This window comes from Pagrus pagrus (genome assembly GCF_965226575.1).
Source record: "Pagrus pagrus genome assembly, chromosome: 5".
Classification (NCBI taxonomy): Eukaryota; Metazoa; Chordata; class Actinopteri; order Spariformes; family Sparidae; genus Pagrus; species Pagrus pagrus.
Genome location: NC_140189.1, coordinates 15,435,420 through 15,457,821, shown reverse-complemented (window position 1 = coordinate 15,457,821; position 22,402 = coordinate 15,435,420). Strand labels below are relative to the sequence as shown.

General features: G+C 41.9%; 2 protein-coding genes across 5 annotated transcripts in view; both read right to left on the bottom strand.

Annotated features, from left to right (window-relative positions):
* Nucleotides 1-1,112: 1,112 nt before the first annotated feature.
* sting1 (stimulator of interferon response cGAMP interactor 1) lies at nucleotides 1,113-9,277 on the bottom strand. The gene is made up of 7 exons (XM_084352953.1): nucleotides 9,234-9,277; nucleotides 7,600-7,826; nucleotides 7,049-7,241; nucleotides 5,278-5,386; nucleotides 4,901-5,145; nucleotides 2,552-2,738; nucleotides 1,113-2,089 (listed from the first exon to the last, which is right to left on the bottom strand). Exons 2-7 carry the CDS (start codon nucleotides 7,824-7,826, stop codon nucleotides 1,812-1,814), a joined length of 1,239 nt encoding a protein of 412 aa, XP_084209079.1. The 5' UTR covers nucleotides 9,234-9,277; the 3' UTR covers nucleotides 1,113-1,811.
* A 1,718-nt stretch (nucleotides 9,278-10,995) lies between these two features.
* The window catches only part of ppp3cb (protein phosphatase 3, catalytic subunit, beta isozyme), a 37,351-nt gene continuing 25,944 nt past the window's right edge, over nucleotides 10,996-22,402 (bottom strand). For 3 of the 4 annotated variants that reach the window (XM_084353759.1, XM_084353762.1, XM_084353760.1), the window contains exons 8-14: nucleotides 21,509-21,603; nucleotides 21,073-21,198; nucleotides 19,242-19,319; nucleotides 19,014-19,098; nucleotides 18,570-18,667; nucleotides 16,974-17,021; nucleotides 10,996-13,519 (exon numbers count right to left, since the gene is read on the bottom strand). In XM_084353759.1, the coding sequence (XP_084209885.1) occupies nucleotides 13,341-13,519; nucleotides 16,974-17,021; nucleotides 18,570-18,667; nucleotides 19,014-19,098; nucleotides 19,242-19,319; nucleotides 21,073-21,198; nucleotides 21,509-21,603 (709 nt within the window). In that variant the 3' untranslated portion in view covers nucleotides 10,996-13,340. The remainder of the gene's footprint in view (nucleotides 13,520-16,973; nucleotides 17,022-18,569; nucleotides 18,668-19,013; nucleotides 19,099-19,241; nucleotides 19,320-21,072; nucleotides 21,199-21,508; nucleotides 21,604-22,402) is intronic. The other variant, XM_084353761.1, reaches the window with a different exon arrangement.

The window sequence follows — 22,402 nt, the reverse complement described above, 5'->3', positions numbered from 1 at the left end:
CCCCATTGTTAGATTTATTTTTGTCCTAACTGTACATGTTACATGATCTGAATACGCAGTATTCATGAACTGTTGATAATTGCATGTGCTTTGGATCATCTGATGACTCTGTCCTCCCTCTCACCTCTGCCCTGTTGAGCTGACAGACGTTATAAACAAATCTGATGCAACCTCGCCGAGCAATTTCAACTGCAGCTCTGCAGGTCATGAGGCGCATGTGAGCATGTGAGAAGCACTGAAAGAGGCGTGGTGTCAGGTGTCTTGTGACTGTTTCTTTTGTTTAGACAGTCGTAAAACACACTCCTGTACACCTGAGCTCTGCTGCCTTCAGTCTGCCTGTACTTTTCCCCTGTTTCTTTCTCTTTATCTCCTGATCTACCTATGACTATGACACATTTTGCATGAAATGAAACATTTATTGATACAAAACCTTGAATGAGAGATCATTGGATTAAATGAAAGATCTAATATGTAACACTTCTGTATTAAAGTGTCAACAAACTGGACCTTTGCTCTATTTTGTGGAGTTTGGTATTTACCGTATAGTAACAGTGTGTTTCATTTGGTCGCCCGTCTCTATAACTGCTGGGGAACAAATGTGGATACATCAGAGTGAGGAAGACGGCGAACGTGACTAAATGCAATGTGAATCAAATTTACCTTGTCTAAACATTTCTGCCTGAGTCATGAAGATGAACACTGACCAGCAATGGTGTTTGTTTAACAATGATAACTCTCCCATGCTACTTTATAAAATAACAATAATGATTATTATCATTATTATTGTTATTATTAAAATGTTTAAGAGACCCCTGGCAGCAGAATGTACTGTGTGTATAAAGGGGCACTATGTAGTTTTGTAGGAGAAATTCAAACTCAGAATTTTAATATTTACAAAATGAATGAGGTAATAATACAAACTCAGAAATATTTATTTTTTCCATAACTGAATAAACAATCTGTTCTCAGAGGAAAATAAGGTTTGAAGTTATCAAAGGTGGCAGGGTCCGCCAAATATAAACAAAGTAAAACAGTATATGGGGTACAAACCCATGATGAGTTGTAGGATCTGAGTTCTTCCCTCTCAACTGAGCCAACATAAAAGTAAACAGGACTACTGGACCCATAAAAAATACCAAAAAAACGAAAAAAACAAAACGAAAAAGACAGAAAAAGAAAGAAAGAAAGAAAGAAAAAGGAAGCACCAAAAGATGAAGTCTAAATCAAGTCAGTCCCAAACACAAACGTCTGCTGTCAAGCGTCCTGTCCAGTCTTTATTGTTTTTTCTTTAATCTGACTGGACATATACACGAGGTGAGAACACAAGACATCATGAGGTCTGAATCCAATGCACATTAGGGGATCGGGGGAGCTTGTAAACAGTTAACCTAAAAGGCTGAGACTACTGAAGGAACCGGACATCAGGAGTAAAACTTTAGACTGATATAATTACATATTAACTGGACGTTGGCAGAAGATCGTGTCCTGTTCTCTGAATGACACTTTCCAGTTGCAACACTTCCTGAGCATTAAAACCAGCTGACTGTACAATCTGCTTCCACTGCACTCATATCATCACAATAAATATAAATTTCGTGTTGCAACGTGTCAACGACTAAAGTTGTTCTGTCACTGGTGAGGCAGCTCCTCAGAGTCTCTGTTACTCAAACTGTCAAGTCTATGCATGTATGTATGTATGTATGTGTTTAAGGGAATGTAATACATTTTAATGACTACTCTGCCAGGTTCTAATAAATAAGCACTACAGTATGATCGACTAGAGACTGAGGTGATTGTTGAGGTGTGAGTGTTTACAATCCCTGAAAATTCTCGGTGTTCTCGACAGGTTCCTTCAGAGGCTGAGGTCTCTCCAGGCTGAACATGAGCGTGGGCTCCCGGCTCATTGGCTCAGGGTGGTGCCAGTCACCGTTGGCATGCGGAGCACTTGGCGGTGCACCTGATGTACTCGACAACGGGTGCCCCATCTCCTGGTGTGGAGGTGGGGTGAGGCAGTACTCCTCCTTCTCCTGCTGCTCCAGGTGTCTGAGGATGACCTTGGACAGGAAGTGAGGGTTGTTCTCATGCTCGTCTTGCAGAAGGAGAAAACAGGATCTATGTTTTGTTTGAACATCGAACCATTTTCAAAAGTTTATCCTTGTACAAACATTAATAATCTGATAATTTTGTTTTTTTTATGCTTTGAAAGTGGTTTTCTTGTTGCCCATACAAAAACAAAATGTTCACATGAGGCCAGAGATATCTACACCAAAGCTAGGAAAGATCCCAACACTGATACTCTGACCTTTATCCTGCATTTCAGTTACAGGCTGTGCAGCACGAGGCCGCAGAGCATCAACAAAACCTTTTTTAAAAACACACAAATTGCAAAAGAATCCACAAATACACAAATCCCAATTGTCAATCCTCAACGGGAAGCGGATAAACTAAAAGCCAAAATCCCTCTAAAAGCACTCTGTCTCATGCTGCGATGTTTGTATCAAGTTTACACACAGACACACACACACAAACACACACTTGACTGTCTTCCTACCATTGAGCAGGATGAGTTTGTAGCGGTTGCGACACTCCAGTGAATGCTCCAGGATGTCCTGCAGGGTCCTGTAGAAGAGCAGGACCTGCTGTCTGCGCTCAGGCTCCCCAAAACCAGCGCTGCTCTCCTGGGACATGCTGTACAGCGTCAGCAGAGGCGTGGCATACTCCACCACACACTCATGGCCCTGTTAACACACACACGCACACACACACACATACACTAAAGAGACAGCCAGAGATAGGTACAATACATGGACAAATAATCCTTTAAAAGCTTGTGGAAGTCTGGCACCAGAAATGTTTGATCTCTGCGTTTTACAGGTAGATGGTGCTGTTACTGTGCTTCACTACATTCTGGTGAATTCTCAGGTCTGACCAGGAGGCGGTGCTCACGCTGTGCTACGGAGGGGAGCAGCATGTTGGAGGCGATGAACTATACACTAGTATCACACAGTATCACAAGTCTCAAAATATATTTAAAGCACAAGAACATCTTTAAGGGTAAAATGTTAGGATTGAAAACAAATACTAATATGTGATTGCTTATGAATTCTGTATGATCTACATAAGCAAACAAGCTTACTTTTGGGTACTTTTCAATGTTTTTTATAGTTATTCTGCAGATTCAGACTTATCCGGGTTGAATAAGACATAAAATTAAAACTATTTTTTTATGTCAGAGTGCTGAGGATTGAGGAGTCTCACATCCTGAGGAAAGAAGCTGCTCTTTAGTCTGTCGGTACAGCACTAAAATTAAAACTTTACTTTGTTCACCATCGTCATATTACTGTTATTGATCTTAGAAAGCCACACAAAGGTACCTCATTGCTATCGCATTGCTTTCAAAACAAATTCACAGGCGCTGCCAGAATCAACACAAAATGAAAGTTCCTTGTAGCTGCGTTTGCGGCTGCTCATTATGGAATAGCTGCTATCGATGTCATTATACATTCATACAAATATCACTGGATTATCACTGACGTATTAAAATGTATGTAACTTTTTATTGTCATAGCTGACCATGTTCGTAATGGAGCAGACGTGATTACTTACTACTTGATCACATTCTCTAGTAGCAGCTTCACCAAGATAAAGATCACTGTGACGTGACAATGATATTGATCATATTTCTCCTGCTGCTCCGGGTGTCTGATAAGACATGTCATTTAAAGATATCACCGTAGACTCTGGGATACAATGATGGACATTTAGCACTATTATATTTTCTTGCTTTTTATAGGCTTTGTTTGAGTAATTAGGAAAATGGATGTCAGATTACAGAAGCAGCCCTACAGTAAATAATAAGATCATCACATGTTTTGTATGTCAAAGGGGCACAACGTAGTTGTGGAAAATAAATTCAAATTCAGATTGTTAATATTTACAATATTAATGAGGTAATATGTTGATGAAGCTTCTCAGTCATCCAGGTCATGGTGATACTGAGTGCTGTATCGTGGGCAACTGGACTTGTTTCAGTTTCTTGAAGACGTTTCACCCTATCATCCAAGAGGCTTCTTCAGTTCAGTGCATTTACGTGTTTATTCAGTCGTGAAAACAAAGAGTTAGTTTGTTCAGTCAATGAAGATCTTTCTCTTCTGATTAAAATGTCTTCCCCAAAACTACATAGTGCACCTTTAAATAATAATTTGTGAAGTAATCATAGCAGTCAGTTAGTAAAACGTTGAAGAAGAAGTACAACTACCTCAGAACTGTATTTAAAGACAGGTCTGATATTCATCCTCACCTTACTCTGTGGTTTCTATGTAATGACTGCAGCTGTAAGGCAACATCAGTCTGGTATTCACTTTGATATAACTGGTGGCTATTTCTGTCCTCACATGAAACTCAGACTGCTTTCATGCAGCACAAACTTCCTCTCCCTCGACTAAACCATGGAGGTGATTCTGAGTACAATCATTGTTAGATTTGCCACATCAAACATATTGAATATAGAGCGCACTGACGTGCGATCTTGAAATATTCAAAATATATATGCCGAAACAGCCCCTTGAGTCTGTCACTTCACTGTGACTCTCACTCTGTGTCGCATTTTAGCTGTGCAGTCTTTACAAATCTGATCAAAGGAGAAAATGTCAGCGCACCAACTCTTTCAACTCGCACTGGCAATAAGCAGACCGACACTGAGTTGAATCACAGCACAAGTGGCTCCATGGCATCAAAACTGCAGGTTCTCTGATTACCTTATTTTATGTTTTTGCTCTGCACCAAAGCGACTGATTATCTATTTAAAATGTGACGGGTAACTTCATCACTTGGCAATCCAATTCAAGCTATATAACTTAAAATAAGAAATGTAAGCGGGTTATTTTACATCCCCTCCTACCTTCCCATGCTCGTCCAGTACTCTGTAGACGCTGTGCTTGTAGACCCGCCCCCGGACTCCTGCCCTATCCATCTCAGTGTTGGGGAGGTTGTCATAGAAACGGATGTTGTCGTCCTCTTCCTCCAGCTTGTGAGAAATGTTGGCGTTGAGAGGTATGAGGATGATGAGCTTCCTGGAGCCACGACCCCAGACGGGACTGCTTGCCCGATGGGTAGAACGAAACGCTGCGATGGAGTCCTCCAAACCTGAAATGACACACAAGCACGCACACACTCATGCAAAAAGTTTGGTGTGTAATCTGGAATATAAGGAGGGCAAACCAAATGGACATGCTGTGTGTGTGTTTGTGTTTGTATTTGTGTTTTGATGTAACTGACGTGGCAGCACCAGTCGCAGGTAGCCCAGGTAGAAGGACCAGGCCAGGCCATGAGCCACGTTCATCTTCCTCCCCTCGCACATGTCTGACACCTCCACCTCTGATGGACCCTGCACACAGACCACAGAAACAGCCGGAGGGATGTCAAAACACCTCACCTCTGCTCAGGAGCCGCCTGACACCTTTCAGAAGGTGCCAGGCGAAAGAAAAGGGCATCCCTGCACCCGAGCTGCCCTTTCCTATGTAGGACGAATGTATTTTTAGATATAAGTCAGTGCAAAAGCAGGGGGTAGAGACAGCTACACCCAAGCTTGAGCTGGGTTTGAATCTATAATGCTGCCAGTTTCTATAAGGAGACTGAGGGAGCAGTGAGCTTTGTTCAGAATCATACAGTGACTCTTCAAGTGAAGTGTGAGCACCATGGTCATTGTTGCTGATGGAGACATATTTTGAGCCTATTTTTACTCCAGAAATGCCAAAACAATTACAATCAAGTGACGCTTTAGGAAGTGTTCTTACATAGGAACTGCTCTGTCTCCAGTGTAGTGCTCTGCTGCTAAAATAGAGCTATTTTTCACTCCTGCCGTGGTGCACTGAGCTGTAAAAATATAGTAAGCTCTCAGATGATGACCTTTCTTATAAAACTAATTATCTAAATTATCAGGAGGGTCAAGAGAAAGAGAGTGATTCCCTCTGCACAGGAGCTGCATCTCAGCTTTACTTTCAGGCGTTGAAGAATTAAATTCACTTTTAGTATTCAGTTTCGTAGATTTGTAGTGTACTTACAGGTTGATGGGTTTACTATCTGGTAGTTATGAACGTTGTTGTGGACTTTTGCTATGAGTTATTCCTGTCAAGGTGACATGCTAGTAGCCTGATGTGTTTTTAGTTGGTTATAGTTAGTTAGCGTGTTGTTAGCTGAAGTGTACGCACAAACAAATCTTTATCACTGTACCTTTAAACTGAACACTGAACCACATTGATGGGATCAGTATCTTAAGCAGTGACACTCCCCCTACAGGTGACATAGAGCACTGTTTTCAGCCCAGCTCTCATTCACAGTATGTTACTTCCTCATTAAAGGCCTATTGAAAGACAGTAAACTGTAAACCCTTTAGTGGCTCCAGAGGAAGCTGCATGTTATCTGATAAACTGCCTCCAGTGATGTCTTTGTTTCAAAGCTGCATTGTGGATAATGTGGGCAGCATGGTTTGAAAAGCTGTCCGCTGGTCTACATTTCTCTCCTATAACACTGTTTGACTCATTATGGGCAGTTGACATTTTTAAAATCGATACACCAGAACCAAATATATCATGTTTTCTATTCCACACATTCTTCTTCCTTTTCAAATCCTGGCACCTACATTACCCACAATGCAACTTAACCGCTGCGTGCACTCCTCGGGCTACATTTTTCCCTAATCACTCATATATTCCAGTACTTACCAGGAATGATGGCTGGGTTACATTGAAATTTGTCTTCATGCTAATTTAGCCTGTTAAGCACAAATTACTTTATTAAGAGTTACCATTTTCCAAAGCACGGTCATGTGTTGTCAATCTTTCAGTGTGCTTTCCATGACAGTCAAAGGTTTATATTAATGTCTATATGAAATACGTACGACAACACTGAAGCTGGTCCTTAAAGAAGGAACACATCTGACTGTGTTCAGAGGACCCTTGTTTTGTGTTTGTGCTTCAGCGGAAAAGAAAGACAGAGAACGTAGACAAACAAAGACGGGGTGTTTGTGTGTCTGATGTGTGGACCTCACCAGGACTCCCAGGCTTTTGAATAGAGCGTAAAGAACCGAGGCCAGGAAGAGGAGTTTCCAGCACTGGCCTTCGTGTCGCAGAGGGTGTCCGGCCAGGTAAAGCAGAAGGCCTGCCAGCAATGCAGCCAGCAGGGTCTTTCCCCACAGCCCACAGGCTGGCAGCATGTGGCTCAGCAGCCCTCGGCCTTGATACCTGGTAAAGACAGAGAGACAGTACATCTGTCCCTGTTACCACGTCTGTACCTTTTTCTTGTTTCTTCAAATTTTGCTGATAATTTTTGTACATTTTCGAATGTTTTAACTAAAGTTCTTACAAATTGCAACTTTAAATACAATAATTAAAAATAGATAACAAAAATATTGATTAAGTCAAAGTTGAAAGTATATAATCATATAATTAAACATTTAAAAACAAATGTTACAAATAAAGTTATCTGATTGATATGCTTATAAATGTGCTTGGAGCACTCTGTCATGTATTTATGACTCTTTCATACAGACACACTATACGTCTCGTCTCATACTCCACGCAGCCACACCTTTCCTCTCACCTTGTGTTTGAGTGGTACAGCATCTCCTCTGCTAGCAGACAGAGCCCATGCAGCAGAGGGCCAAGGGTCAGGATGAGTATCACCATGGCAACCCAGCCAAATAACCTTTCAGGAGACAGAAACTCGATGCCCGCTATTGTTATGGCAGCCAGCGCCGCAGCGCACACCTTAGGCAAAGCCCCACGGGGCCGGGGGATGAGAGCGTCCTGATCTTGGAGGGACTGCATCTGTCAGGGAACAGTCAGGCTTTTATGAAACCACATGCATTGATCTGTGAGTGAGAAATATGGCTGTGTTTCCTGTGAATTTGATTTTGGTCATTCAAGGCTCTCACCTAACATGAAAAAACACCTTTAGTTACAACCTCAAAAGACATCACCATCATCAAGTGAGGAGGACGGCCTACTGAGCCTTTAAAGTTTAAACTTATTCTGAATTCGACAGTGTTTCTCTAATCTCTGTGGACTGAAACTTACATGTTACACACCTGGATCGGTGACGTAACAGCATATATTTATATCACAACCCGTTAGAAACAAATAGAAACAAAGGTGCTCTATCACTGATGGTGTTCACAGTCTGACAACTAAACAGATCCTTCACTCATCAAAATAAAAGAGAAATGTCCCACAAAGCAGCGTTACAGGACCAAACAACAGTAACGTAGTAACTGGTAGCGTCTTTGGCAACTTATGTGAGGAAAAAAATACAGCAGAAAAGCCTCTATCCTCCTGTCTGTCCTCCTGTCTGTCCTCCTGCCTGTCCTTCTGTCTGTCTGTCACATTTCTGCCCGAAAAACAGCGCCTGTCCCTGGCAAAAAACTTTAACTCACCATGTGTTTGTCTCTGTAATTTAGAAAGAAAAACGTAACTTTGTCACTATCCAGGATGTATTGTGAGTCAGGATCTCAACCACAACACATTATAACAGCATCCATATGATTATACACAGTCAGGAGGTACATGTTTAGATCAACAGGAGGTAAGCACATTGAAAAAAACACACAGACATCATCATTATGAGGTGTACCGTCACGCCTCTTTTGGATCCACAGCGCCGGCTTGCACACCGACGCTGCTTGGTTCAGTGTGAACAAACAAAGAAGGAGAATTGGCGAACCACAACTGCGGGGATAATGCAGAGTCTCCGTGTGAAAAGGGCAAAGGGACAGGGTGTGGTCACAGGTAATCATGTTGGCATCACTGCATTATCCACTTTGGATGACTGTATCAGAATAAGCGTATCAAAGATAAACTTTGACTTTTTTGAAGACAGTTTTCCATGCTAACATTATCTGGATGCTTTTTATTCAGAAGCTAGTTAGTAGATGTGTGAGTAGCTCTCACCAGTTACACACACTCCCACCCAATTACTCTAAAATGCATTCCAGTCTAAGCACGATGCAACCGAGCCATGATGAGGTCACAAATGAAGTGGCACACACAGACTACTACACTATATTTGACTCATATACAACAGTTTAATATGAAGAAATGAGGTTTAAAGAATGAACAACCTGATCTCTGTCACTGGTGCTGTCTAATTCCAGTATGAATAGAAGGGAAAATGTAAAATCTAATCCAGCCAGTGCATGTTAACACCAGACAAGAGAAAGAAGATAAATAGGGACCCACCTTGGCATGCTTTCTGAGATCCAAGTGCGATTTCTTTTGTCCTCTCTCTTCCTTATGCCTCTCTTCTCCTTCTATCTCTCCCCACCCCTTTAGGCTCATCCAACACTTTCAGTTTCGTTTACACTGGTATTTGCTCTCTCCTGTATTCCAGTAAAACCAGAGGTTATATTAAGGCAGGGCACAAACAATGAGAGTGAATAGGAGAGAGCAGAGAGAAACAAGGATTGTGAAAGAGGAAGCTTTATGACAAGATTCCAGTTAATCTTTCACCAATATTATCAAGTCATTTGGAAATCAAAGTGAAAACTGCAATACACAGACGGGTGAAACCAGCATAAATGATCTTAAAGTGCTGACCCAACAGGAATGTCTTATTTATGGTTACTTTGATGTAATTTATGTCTTTATTTGACAGTTGACAGAAGAAGTGGGCAGATATGAACGGACGAGAGTAGAAACACACCAGAGTTGTTACTGCCATGCTGTAAATGTGTTTATATGAATTTATTTGAAACTTTGACCCTGTTGATTATGTGAAAGTGTTTTCATTACAATATCTTTTAATGCAATCAAAGTGTTATTGTTTAAGTCGGTGCGGTAAATTTTGCATTTGTAAGACCGCCACATGAGAAGCTGGGTGTTTCTCCCAATTATCCATGACTGTTAGCCTATAAGCCATGACTCTATCCATAAACCACTTCAGTTTTAGCTATCCTGAACTCATCCTCAACACTAACTCATTCATTGTTTTCTCAACACTCTATTAACATAAAATAGGGAGATAACATTTACAGAAAACACTTTTTATTAGTACAGCTTGACTATTGAAGGCCAGAGCAGCCATGCCTGTAATCATTTTTGTAATGCCGTTATTTCTAGATAACAAGTTCATTATTTCGTTATCTCAAGACAGCAAAGCTCATATAATTTATCTTATCTCAAGAAAGCAAAGGCTGGTTTCCCAAGATAACTAAATAAATATTAAGAGAGGCCAACCACACTAACTTTTTAACTTTGTTTTAACATACAGTGGTCAGCTTAAAGCAGATGTCCAGGAAGCACAAACTTAAATAGATATTATTTGCATAGGGGAACTGGAAAAGAAACTGCCAACAGTATGAGTGCTTTGTTGTTGTAATAAAGTCTGTATCGAAATAAGTAACACTGACTTACAGTCTGACGCGCTGATCAAAAAAGAGTACTACTTTATCTGACATTTTCAGCACATATAAGGTGCTATAGTTGCTAAGACACCGTCTATACATGCTGTCATGGCACTCATAATCTCTGATAAACATTAAAAGTAGAAGGAAGAAATGAGCTGTTCTCTCTTGATAACTGGTTGATTATCGAGTAAAGAAAAAAATTAAATCTTTATCTCGAGTTAACAGTATTATACAGCCATTAAACGCCCTAAAAAAGTGTCAGCATGAAACAAAAAGTGAAATCTGAGCACACTGGGATGAGGGTTCGCCACCAGATCAAGGACTGACTTCAGTGAATCACTGACTTACTAATATCTTCTACTTCCAGTCTGAACAAAGCACCTTCTTCATATTGATTTGTATGATCTGAATCATTCACGTTATGTAAGCATGTTCCTCTGCGATTTGGCAACTTTAGGCCTACAACAGGTCCAGTCAGTTCGACAGGCTATGATGAAAAAACATTACCTCTCCATCATGACGGTGCCTCTTTTGCGTCATGGTTTGTGTTTATCTGCATGTGAGTGGTGAGGAAATAAAGGCTAGGGAGCCATACCAAAGGTTCATGCATATTTTATTCAAGAGTAAAAAAGTGGATCGTCCCATGGGGCATGCTTACAGTGTTAGTGACTGGGGAGTCAAAACAGAAAGAGAGGAGAAAGAGAGAGAGAGAGAGAGAGAGAGAGAGAGACACTGAGAAACAGAGAGAGAGAGAGAGAGAGACTGAGAAACAGAGAGAGAGAGAGAGAGAGAAAGAGAGTAAGAACCGTGGCACAATTTCTATGGCACAGGGTCTCCCAGGGGGGTTCACCTCTCCCAAAGAAGCACAACAAGATCAACCAAGGAGCAACGCAACATGAAGAGCAACCAGCAGAGAGAGAGAGCTTAAATATTAAGAATAATGTCCATAATAAATAGAATCATAATAATCATAGAATCATAAATATCATCAAATAACAAGAGGAATCATCAAGAATTATGATCAGAGAGAGTACACTTTTTTCCTTTAAATTGTGATGGCAACACACCGGCTCTTCTGTTAAAATGTGTCTTGCTGCTTTTTGCTTTGAACAGCGCAAATTTTAACCATGCAATCATGCTTTTGGCTGCCTGAATGCCTGTGCCTCTGTATATAGTATGGTCATTCATCAATGCTAGTTTAATATTTGTTTATCGTTATTCATATTTATCATTTAAAAACAACTCCTGTACATCGACAAAGAAGAGAGGAGAGAACGTGGACTTGACACTTTGAATAGAAGCGTACTGTCATTCTGTACAGCATCGAAAGAAACCAGAAACACAAGTTGTGAAAAAAGAAAAAGAAGAAAAAGAAAATGAGAGAAAACATGAAAAAACAACGGAATTATAACACAAAGTCAATTAAAAAAAATAAATTAAATTAACATTATGTACAAAATAAATTATTCATTATTCCTCAGTTCATTTATATTAGCCAGAAAAACAAAAAGAAAAAAAAAATCCTACCATAGTGAAACACAGAGCACAAATATAATCTTCACATTATTATCAAAGAACTTAACTCTGCATGCACTGATGCGTTAATATAAATGCTTTACAAAGACCTTTTCTTCGGACTTCTTCTTGTTGTCTCGGCCACTGCCTTGACCAGAAGAGTCGGTTTCCTCTGTGAAATATAATTTCCTGCTTTTTAGGCCGGAGATTCCCGGCCATCACTGCTGTTTGTTAGCAGACAGCAACACGGGAGGAAAGGAGGATGTAGAAAGACAATGAATAGAGTGTGGCTTCACATTTCAACTCCCCCCCGGCTGCCTCACACACATATAGCATCCTACTTCCGTTATACTGCATCTTGCATCCTGTGAGCATCAGATGTGCAATAAAACCTCTCTATGTTACCTATGTACACGCAACAGGTAGGGAGAAACACTTCTAATCTGATCCGGGCCCTGTTGTGAGCCTTTCCGATAAACTGGCTGGCCTGTGACCAGAGTTTTGTGGGGGGGGGCGATCCTCCACTTGACTTCAGGCGGAGGACGGGTGCAGTGTAGTGCTACAAAAGCAAACAGGAATCTCCTCCCAAGAGGAAAAGGACAGAGAGGGCTCAGATTAGACTGCAGCTGAGATTATCTCCACACGTCTCTCGGCAACAGATAAACCACCACACCACACGTCAGAAAACTTCTCTCGCTGTCGACCGGCGGATGGTGAGATCCGCTCGTGTTTGCAAACGAAAACACATTTTCAAATATAACCGCACTGACATTTACATGTTGAAGCATGTGCACGCACGCAGGCAGGCATATCCACAACCCTATAAAATCAACCAATCGCAAGTTTGGTTCCGATTCCTGTTTTCGGGACGCAAACAGGAAAAAGAAGCATACGTATCTTTAATGCCCCACCCCCTGATCGCCAAGCCCCGCCCTCCCCCTGCAAACACTTGACCCCGTGACACACGCCACCGACACAGCCACGTCACGCTGACACTGTCAATCCACTGGTGATCCCCAACATACACGGTGAACAGCAGCTCCTCCTGTTTGGCATGGGGAGTGTTTTTGTAGTTTCTTTCCTGTTGTTGTGCAGGTACATGGGAGTTGTAGTTCTCTAAATAGGGCCGATCAGTTCGGTGAAGAGACTCAGCCTTTGGTGCTAAAGTCCAGGTACGCTCATGCCTTTACATACAGCTGAGGGCAACGGGAGAGGGGTAGGTATCGTGTGTGTGTGTGTGTGTGTGTGTGCATGGCATGTGTGTGTGATGTTGTCTGTAGCCTATTCAGTGTGTGAAATACTGTGTTTGTGTGTGCGATGCATGTTTCTTGTGTATATATGCCTATGTACACGAATCTATAAATATGGTACCATATCAGAGTTGTAACTGTAGGTATGTGTCTGGGCCTGTGGGAGTGTATGTCTATCACTGTATATTGCTGTTGCTGTCGGTCCCATTGGGCTCTCCCATGTTCATGCGACCCATCGACAGGCCCACACTGTTGACAGCATCACGTCGCGGAGGCATCCTCTCGTTGATCCGGTCCAGACCTTTGGCCTCCTCGAAACTGCTGATCCGATGCTGCGGGGAGAAGCCTCGGATGGCTGTGGAGACAGGCAGGCAGGCAGGCACGCACCCACACACAGACACACACACAGAAACATACGTACATGCGCACAGAGTTAATATTTAACAAGACATTTAGTAGAATCTTGTGTATCCAAACCCCTGGGAGCTTTGCGGGAAATATTCATTTTACTCATTTATGAAATGTGAGTGTGCGCTTGTTTCCAAAGCGTTCGGTTTGGCTTGGTTCACCATTTAAAAGCTTTCATTTGAGCGCACAAGCGAGGAAATGTGACTGATTTTGACCCTGATTGTGCTTCCTTCAGCAGGACATTTTTGGTTTGGATAAACAAGCTTCTGTTACATACAGTACATATAGAGGGCTCTCACACCAAAATCCACACACATCAGCCAGTGTTCATCTACTGTTTGAATGCTGAGCTAGGATTAGTTTGACCTCGTGGCTCACAGTGAGTGTGACAGTCAGTGCGACCTGGCCATTGATCCTAGATCAGTAGTCTGAGACACCTGGTGGATAAGCCGTTATGAGACACAGAGTATGCAACAAAGCACAGCTGCACGAAGTGGTCGATCGTAGGTCCTTACAACATGTTTCACCTGTGTGAAGAGTTTCTGACAGTCAGCCGTTTGTTTGAAACTAGTTGCTGGGGGTTAACACTTCCCCATAAAACCTTGGAAGCTACATGCAAACGTTCAGGATAATTCTCATTCATTCTCTCTCAGGTTGCTTCTTTTGAAACTAATGTCTAAGTTGGCCATATTTTCAATTTGTCAATTGTTTTGTGATAATGAACTTAGTCACAGTTCCTCTCCCTCAGTGTGTTCAATTAATAATTTGGGCACTCCACCAATTCTACACATGCAGGTCAGTATGTATGTACCGATCATGGGGATGATGTGGGCTTAGACACCTCCAATCATTAAAGGAATAGTTAAACATTTTGGGACATATACTTATTTGCATGGAGTTAGATGATCTTTATGGTTAAAATGAAGCAAACGCCAGCAGGTCATTAGTTTAGCTGAGCACAATGACTTAAAATGGGGACACAGCTAGCCAGGCCCTGCCAAAGGTGAATAAATCCAACTACCAGCACCTCTGAAGCTCACAAATGAACACATAGTATCAGGTTTGTTGGATCCATACAAAAAAAAACAGCACGCAATTTCAAGTGACTTCCTGTAAAACCGTACCGTACTGTGTACAAACTAAACAAACAACATGTTGAATTATTCCTTTAACAAAAGTATGCATTGCAGAATGCAGAATAAAATGCATGATCCTTTGCATTACTTCATGGGCAATGTAGAATCCAGAATTTTTAGGAGGTTGACCCAAACTAACAGGGATCAACAGTAGCTAACGTTAGTTGAGAGTCCTCTAACATTAACTAACGACCGGCGCAACACAGAAGTTCCACAGAGCCCCTTTACCATGTTTTTGATTTGTCTCCTGCGAGTTCCCCCATTTAAAGGGCAACAATAAATTGCTGGAGTGCCCCTTTAAATTAGATCCTAAAAAGATAAAAGCAGATAAAGATAACATCTAGGGCGACCACTTGCAATGGCGTTTGTCATCAAAATTAATTTTGCCGAAAGAGATAAAACCTTTACAGCGTGACGCTTTGAGGTCAGCCGAACTGCGGTCTCTGTGTCGACAGATGCTCCTGTGCTGATAAGGAGGTCTGTCTGGAGAGAGCTCTGCAGCCACTTTAGAACAATGGCTGCTGTCACATTACCTTTGCACACATGCGGCTACTCACAAATATGCCACTGTGCTACACAGCGGATGTCTAACACCCAGCTACAAATCGTACTACATAACAGAAAAACAGAACAGAGATACCCATAATTCATTTGCTTAAACAAATTATGGACTGTAGTTCAGATAAGCCAAAGACAGCGCTAATGGTACAAACACAAAACGACTACAGTCGACTAAAGCGTGCAGATTAAAGACTATGCCTTTGTACACAGAATATAGTACACCGAACACAAATAGCATGACAACAATCTGTTCAGTAGCACAGGAGAACCTGGCAGACCTGTTCCAGCTTCATGTATGAACTGTCCTCTAAAATATGAAATGTGCATGAAATGTTTACAGATGCCAAATTGATCCACTTTCTCTGCTTTTCTTGAAACAAGTTCTGAGGTTGGATATTTGTCTTAACCTTGGTAACACATTTTCTATGTTAAAGGAGACATATTATGCTCATTTTCTGGTTTATAATTCAGTTTTGGGTTACTGCTAGAATAGGTTTACATGCTGTAATGCTCATAAAAGACATCGGTTTTCTCAAACTGTCCAGTGCTGAGATGCTCTGTGTTAGCTCCTGTCTCTTTAAGGTGTATACCCAGACTCCCTCGACCCAGCACCGCTAACAACAATAGAGCAGCTGTGCTAAGTCAATTCTTATGTGCCAAACTAGCCCAGAGGCATAAATTATGCAAATGTCTGACATGGTGATGAAGTGTGATGTCACAAAGTCATGGAATTAAAGGCGGGACTACTGACGAGGCGTTTCAGGAGTGGCATTTTCTGCGGGAGAGAGGAGCTTCTGTTGACCTTTTTAACTTTAAGAACTTTTACATGCACAAGAACCTATTTAACACACTGAAGAAAAGAGAAACAAACCTCATAGGTCTCCTTTAACATACTCTAAACTCAAGGTTAGCTTACTTTGCTTTTCAGAGAGATTTCAACCACTTCCACCAGTCTTCTTCAGCAAATGACTCAAGTGGCATTGCATGTACAAGTACAGAACCGAGGTCACATCAGCTGTTGTCACGTGATTGATGTTCTGTACTTGCGTGCTGAAGAGGGCCATAGGATGCGGTCGAAAGCTTGGTGAAAAGTTTGAGTTTTACCACAGATCAAGTTCTAAGAATGGATTGGCAAACTTTTGTACAAATCCTCCCTTTGCACTTTATTTCCATCATCACAGGTGACTCTTGTTCTGCCGTAGAGAAACAGATTGATTGCATGTTTATCTTCTACAGGACTACAGCACCTACTGTATGAAAGATAAAGAAAACACTGCAACACACTGCCGACTATAAGAGGTCTGAGTGACCCTGGCAACCTTCACAACACCCACTCCCACCCACAGCCCTGCTCTTCTAGTGTGCATGTGTGTGTAGAAAGAAAGTTGTGTGTGGATGTGATGGATGTAAATAAATGATTGTGCATGTGTTGGGTGTGGGAGGGAAGGTGTAGTGTTGAGTTTCCTGTTTCCCAAGAGAAGGAAAGAGAAAAATGTGTGTATGTCATGTGTGTTTTAATGTGGTGGCTTCAGCGTGCGGCGGTTTTAGGCTGATGTGGTTAGAAGAGCACAGTGCATCGTGGGTAAGGAAAATCTATGACCTTATGAGCATGGGTGGCTGAGAGCGCAGCCATGCTGCACACACATACACACACACACACACACACACACACACACACACACTGTGACATGAGTGGGATTTTACCTTCCTCGTCCTTAACTGTCTCGATGGCTTCTATGGCCTCAATGGTAGCTGAAGGATGGGCAGAGAGAAGAGAAGAGAAGAGAAGAGTAGAAAGAACGGAGGAAAGGAAGAGAGAGAAGATGACAGGGTCCGAGAGAGAAGATGAAGTCCAAAGAAAGAAGAAGGAGAAGGAGAAGAAGAAAGGAGTGAAGGCTGAAACATGCTTCTGTGCAGTTGCGTGTAAACATCACGGACAAGCAGAGCCTTCAAGATCTCAGCTACATGTTGCCAATAAACATCAGCCTGACAGAGTTAAACCAGTATTTGTGTTGGTCTGACACTACACAAGAAATTAGAAAAAATGCAAAAGAAAGAATCAATTTAAAAAAGAGTGCACACGCAAGATGAAGCAGATCGAATTGCCTGAATACTAATTTTTGTAGGACCTCCCCAAATATGACGAGGGGCATCGACCTCAACTTCTCTTCTCCAGCTCACGTCCGGACGGGGACCTTTGTTGCACCCACCTACATGTCTCCTCATTTCCCTTTCTGCCTCTCAACTAAACACTGTGAGTTAAAGGGTAGCTCCACACATTTTAAACATCAAAGTGTGTTTACGGGTCTTTGGGAGTACGACTACATATGCAAATAATCTGATAAATTACCTCCAGTGATGTCACTCAGTGCCTAAGCATTGTGGGTAATGTAGGCACCACTTTTTGAAAAGGAAGAAGAATGTGTGGAATAAAAAAGACAGCGTCTCTGGTTCTGGTGTATCAGTGTTGATTACTTTATTTTTCAACTGTCCAACAGTGTTTCAGGTGTACAATGTTAGACTAGTGGACTGCTTTTGAAAACACCGAGCCTACATTACCCACAATGCAATTTAGCCACTGAGTGACATCATTTTAGAGGCCCGAAAGGCTTTATACTAATTTTTCACATATGCAGTAGTACTCCCAAGACCTGTAAACACGCTTTAATGTGTAACATTGGTGGAGTGGGTGAATGCCCTATCTCAACAAAGAATATATAAATACATATTTTTTTAAAAGAAACTCATCCCTGTCTGATAAATGCAATGCAGTAACCCGTTTTGTACATAGGTGTAATTTGTGTGGCAGACACGTCGACGCATGCCGTTTGCGACTCAGAGGCATGTTTCAGACTTTAGTCATGTGAGGCCCTCAGAGCAGCACTGAGACCATGGCAGGTTCAGAGGGCACCTGGTGTTAGCAGTAGCTGGTGTTAGCTCACACACGCCTCACACACACTTTAGCTGCATGACCTCTCGCTGTATGTCTGGAAGTGTCTATCTCTCCGCATTAATGGCCCCTGCTCTCTGTCATTACTTCAGTAACACACACACACACAACCAGCAGGCTGTTAGTATCCTCAGCGCCGGTGAGGTGAGGTGGAGAGAGTGAGTGAGTCAGTGAGGCAGAGGGATGAGAGGAGAACAATAGTAACAGAGGAGGAGAAGAGGAAAGAGGGCAGGACGGTCCAAAGCAGATATTTAAACTGTGTCTGTGTGTTCTTGTGTGTGTTTCATTTCTGCTTTTGAAGGTGTGTCCAGGTTTCAGTTTGTGTGTGTGTGAGTGTGTGAAAGACTCACCGCTCTGCAGGGTCTGTTTGCCCCCAGACAGCACTCCGCTGGGCAGCATGCCTGTAGGGGTGAGTCCCTTCAGGGTCAACACGTTCTCACTCTCCTCCCTGAGAGACAGACAGAGACAGTGTGTGTGTGTGTGTGTGTGTGTGTGACAGGTGTGTGTGAATAAAAAGAGAAAGCAGGTGATAAAGAGAGAATTACAGAGAATTACGCAAATTCCCCTCACTTTGCACCTGCAAACACCAAAAATGCTTGTGGGTTAAAACACTGAAAGTAAAAATCTTGTGACTTCAGATAAATGTCTGCAAAAGTCAAGCAAATACAGCATTTACTGGCTTACCCCCCCACACACACACAAACACACACATATGCACACACACACACACACACACACACACACACACACACACACACACACACATACGCACACACAGTATGTACTCCACCCACCGTAGAACAGAAAACATTTTCGCCATCTTCCCAATGGCACGAATCTTGTTTTTGATCACCTCTTTCCTGGCTGCTGCTGCACTGGCTGTAAAAGAGTCAAACACAAACACGTGATATCTTTAAAAAACACAAAAATATGTAATTTCTGTATTATATTTCTGTTTTTATGTATTCACGGTAATAAGTTTGAATCTCTTTCTTTTGATGTCAGTGTTGAGTGCTCCCTACCATCGTAGATCTCCTCTCCGTCGTTCATCAGTTCGTCGTCAGAACAGATACTCAGCACATTGACCAACATCTCGGTCACTGCGAAACAAACACACAGAGACACACACACTCAACCTGGGTCAGAGAGGCACCCTGGTGACCGAGGAGTTAAGATGCTAACCACAAACTTCCCCAGTTCATGCCCAGCTGAGGACGCTTGTTGCAAGTTTCCCTACTTCCCTACCTTTCTCTCTCGCTGCTCATTTCCTGTCATCTCTCTACTGTTGCTGTCCAAAAAAGGCATAAAATGCCCCAAATCTGACTAAACTCTGGTTACCCACAAGTCCCTAATCCTGTAAGTAGGGGTTGTACACCTCTTTAAGCTGATATAATTGCTATTTTTAGAGAATGTTGAGTGGTAGGGAAGCCATTCGAAGTACATAAAAAGGATCTTCCTTTAAAACTAAGACATTTAGAGAGATTATCCCATGTCCTGCTTTTATGTGTGCATAGCTGCCTTTATAAAAGAAAACATTGGGTAAGTCAACTCTTTGTCAAATGCGAAATGTTTTGAGAATATGTTGCTGTGTGGACCTTAAACCACTGTGCAGGGACTAAATATACTCGTGTTACACGGACATTTGCCTTTCTGAGCTATGATATTTTTTGTGTGTCAAAGAAACGATAAGTAGAAATTGGCATTTTGTGTGACTTGGCGCCCCAGACAGTTTCTGCGTGCAACACCAATGTCATACATAGAAATGCCAGGTGCTAACTACAAACAAAACTCATTACATCATAACAATGTTATGTTTTAAAAACTTGCAAACTATTTTAAGGTTAAAAAAAAAAAGTTATATAATGTTGCTTTCATTTTTCAGTACAGCTGGTGTTGGCGTTACATAGATGACTTAGAGTGTTACAACTTTGCATTGACTTCGTAATTTGCTGTGTGACCTGATCTGTGGCTGCTGCTATTTTAAAACACGTTATGTGAGATTTATGCCTCCAAAACTGTAAAGCCAGAGCTAATTTTTTTTGTCTTTTATGAGTCTTTTGATGCTTTACACTACAGTCTGATCACAAAATCATATCAGCCCCAAACCCCGGACTCATCATCAGCGTGGATCACAGTGAACTGTAGGAACTGGAGCACAAAAGCCACCAAACACCTGATATCTTACGTTTAAATCAAGTTTAGAATAACACCTTTTAGCCTGGGGTAGACTCATGTTGACCAGCATTTCATCTTAAAGAAGACATATTATGCTCATTTTCAGGTTGATCATTTTATTTAAGGTTACTACTTGAATAGGTTTACATGCTTCAAAGCTCAAAAAACACATCGTCAACTATTTCTCATACTGTCCAGTGCTGCAGCTCTGAATCCCCCTTCTTTCTGAAAAGCTCTGTTTTAGCTCCTGTCTCTTTAAGGCCTCCCTCCTGAATACCCAGTCTGCTCTGATTGGTCAGCTAACACACGCCTGAGCCAGCACCGCTAACAACAACACGTGTGACGTAATGTGATGTCACAAAGTCACGGTTAAAGGCAGGTCTACTGACGAGGCGTTTGAGGAGCAGTGTTTTCTGTGGGAGAGAGGAGCTTCTGTTGGTGCTGACTTTGACCTTTTTAACTTTCAAGACCTTTACAAGCACAAGAACATATATAAAACACTGACGGAAAGGAAAGGAAGGAAAAAGCATAATAGGTCTCCTTTAAGTCTCGGACTGGATTAGTATTCCTTTGAATATTACAACATCCCTAATGATAACATGACCGTATGATTTTCTGATTATATTTCGCTGTATGTAGAAGAGTCTAAAATAATGGATGTGTTTGTGTATGTGACACCTTTTTCTCCCACGAAAGGCAGCGACCAGGTGAAGACATCCATGAAGTTGGGCAGCCAGTACGGATGAGGAGAGCAGTTGAACTGACGGATGTTCATCACGTTGTTCTCATACTTCAACACCGCCGCTGGATGCACACACACACACACACACACACACACACACACACACACACACACACACACACACACACACGCACGCACACACACATTAGGCTTCAATTTTGGTCAGATAGTACACCATCATCCATTATCATTATACAAATACAGTTAAACGAAGAAGAGGAACATTATTTTGTCATCTATTTTATTCCTCGATAGACGTTAGTGTTTGTTCCTCTTCAGTCTTGGATGAAGAATAACATAATGTTCAGTCTCATATAATATGTGCGTAGACCTAGCTATGTGTGTGTGTATTTGTGCATGTGTGTGTCAGACCTTTGTTGTTGTAGACATCCAGGTAGTTTGGAGCGGAGAAGATAGTGATGAGGGAGGGGAAACCTGTAGTCTGGCTCTTCCTGTACATACGGTACCTGAGGAAAGAGAGACAAACAAGACGCCCACGTTATAGCTAAAATAAATAAATAAATAAAGAGACGTCATGGATAAAAACCGAGGATTTGCTTCAGAGGTCTTTAAACCAGACAGGGACCGGCTGAAGGCGAGACAGCCACGCATTTAAAAACAAATGAAGAAGGAATCTGTGTGGGCAAAATGACAGGGTGAAGTAAGAGTGCCACTGAGCAGCGTACTGAAAGCACACAGTGTTTGAGTGAGGCTGCCAGCATGACATCAAGTCTGGGTACAACTCAGAGCCTACAGAGATTAGACATGATAATGAACACAAGCACACAAACTTCATTTATACCCACAAACAAAGCACAGAGGCAGCCTCTACTAGCCAAGTCCCATGAGGATAAATCACCAAACGCAATCAGAATCTTTGCTTATGTATTATAAACAAATGTAATGTAGATGCCCAGCAACATTTGTTTGTTTTCCTAGACTGATTTTCATGTTTTCTTTTATTATGGTGCTCCCAGTTTGCCAGTGTGGCTTTGTTAAAGGTTGTTATTCTCTCTGGAAACTCGTGTAATGCCAATATGAAAACACTGTCATCAGCACCAGCCTGCTTCTTGTTTTGGTCTTTGTTTATTTGCAAACTTTGTCCAAAGCTGGCCACCGTACACTGTATTTGACCATGAGCCAATCAAATCACAGCAAGCTAATGGCTCTGTATCAAACAGGCTCCTGATTGGCTGACTGCTACACAGCCCTGCCACAATAGCACAGTTATTTCTCCCTGCGACCCAGTTTGAACAATTTACTGTT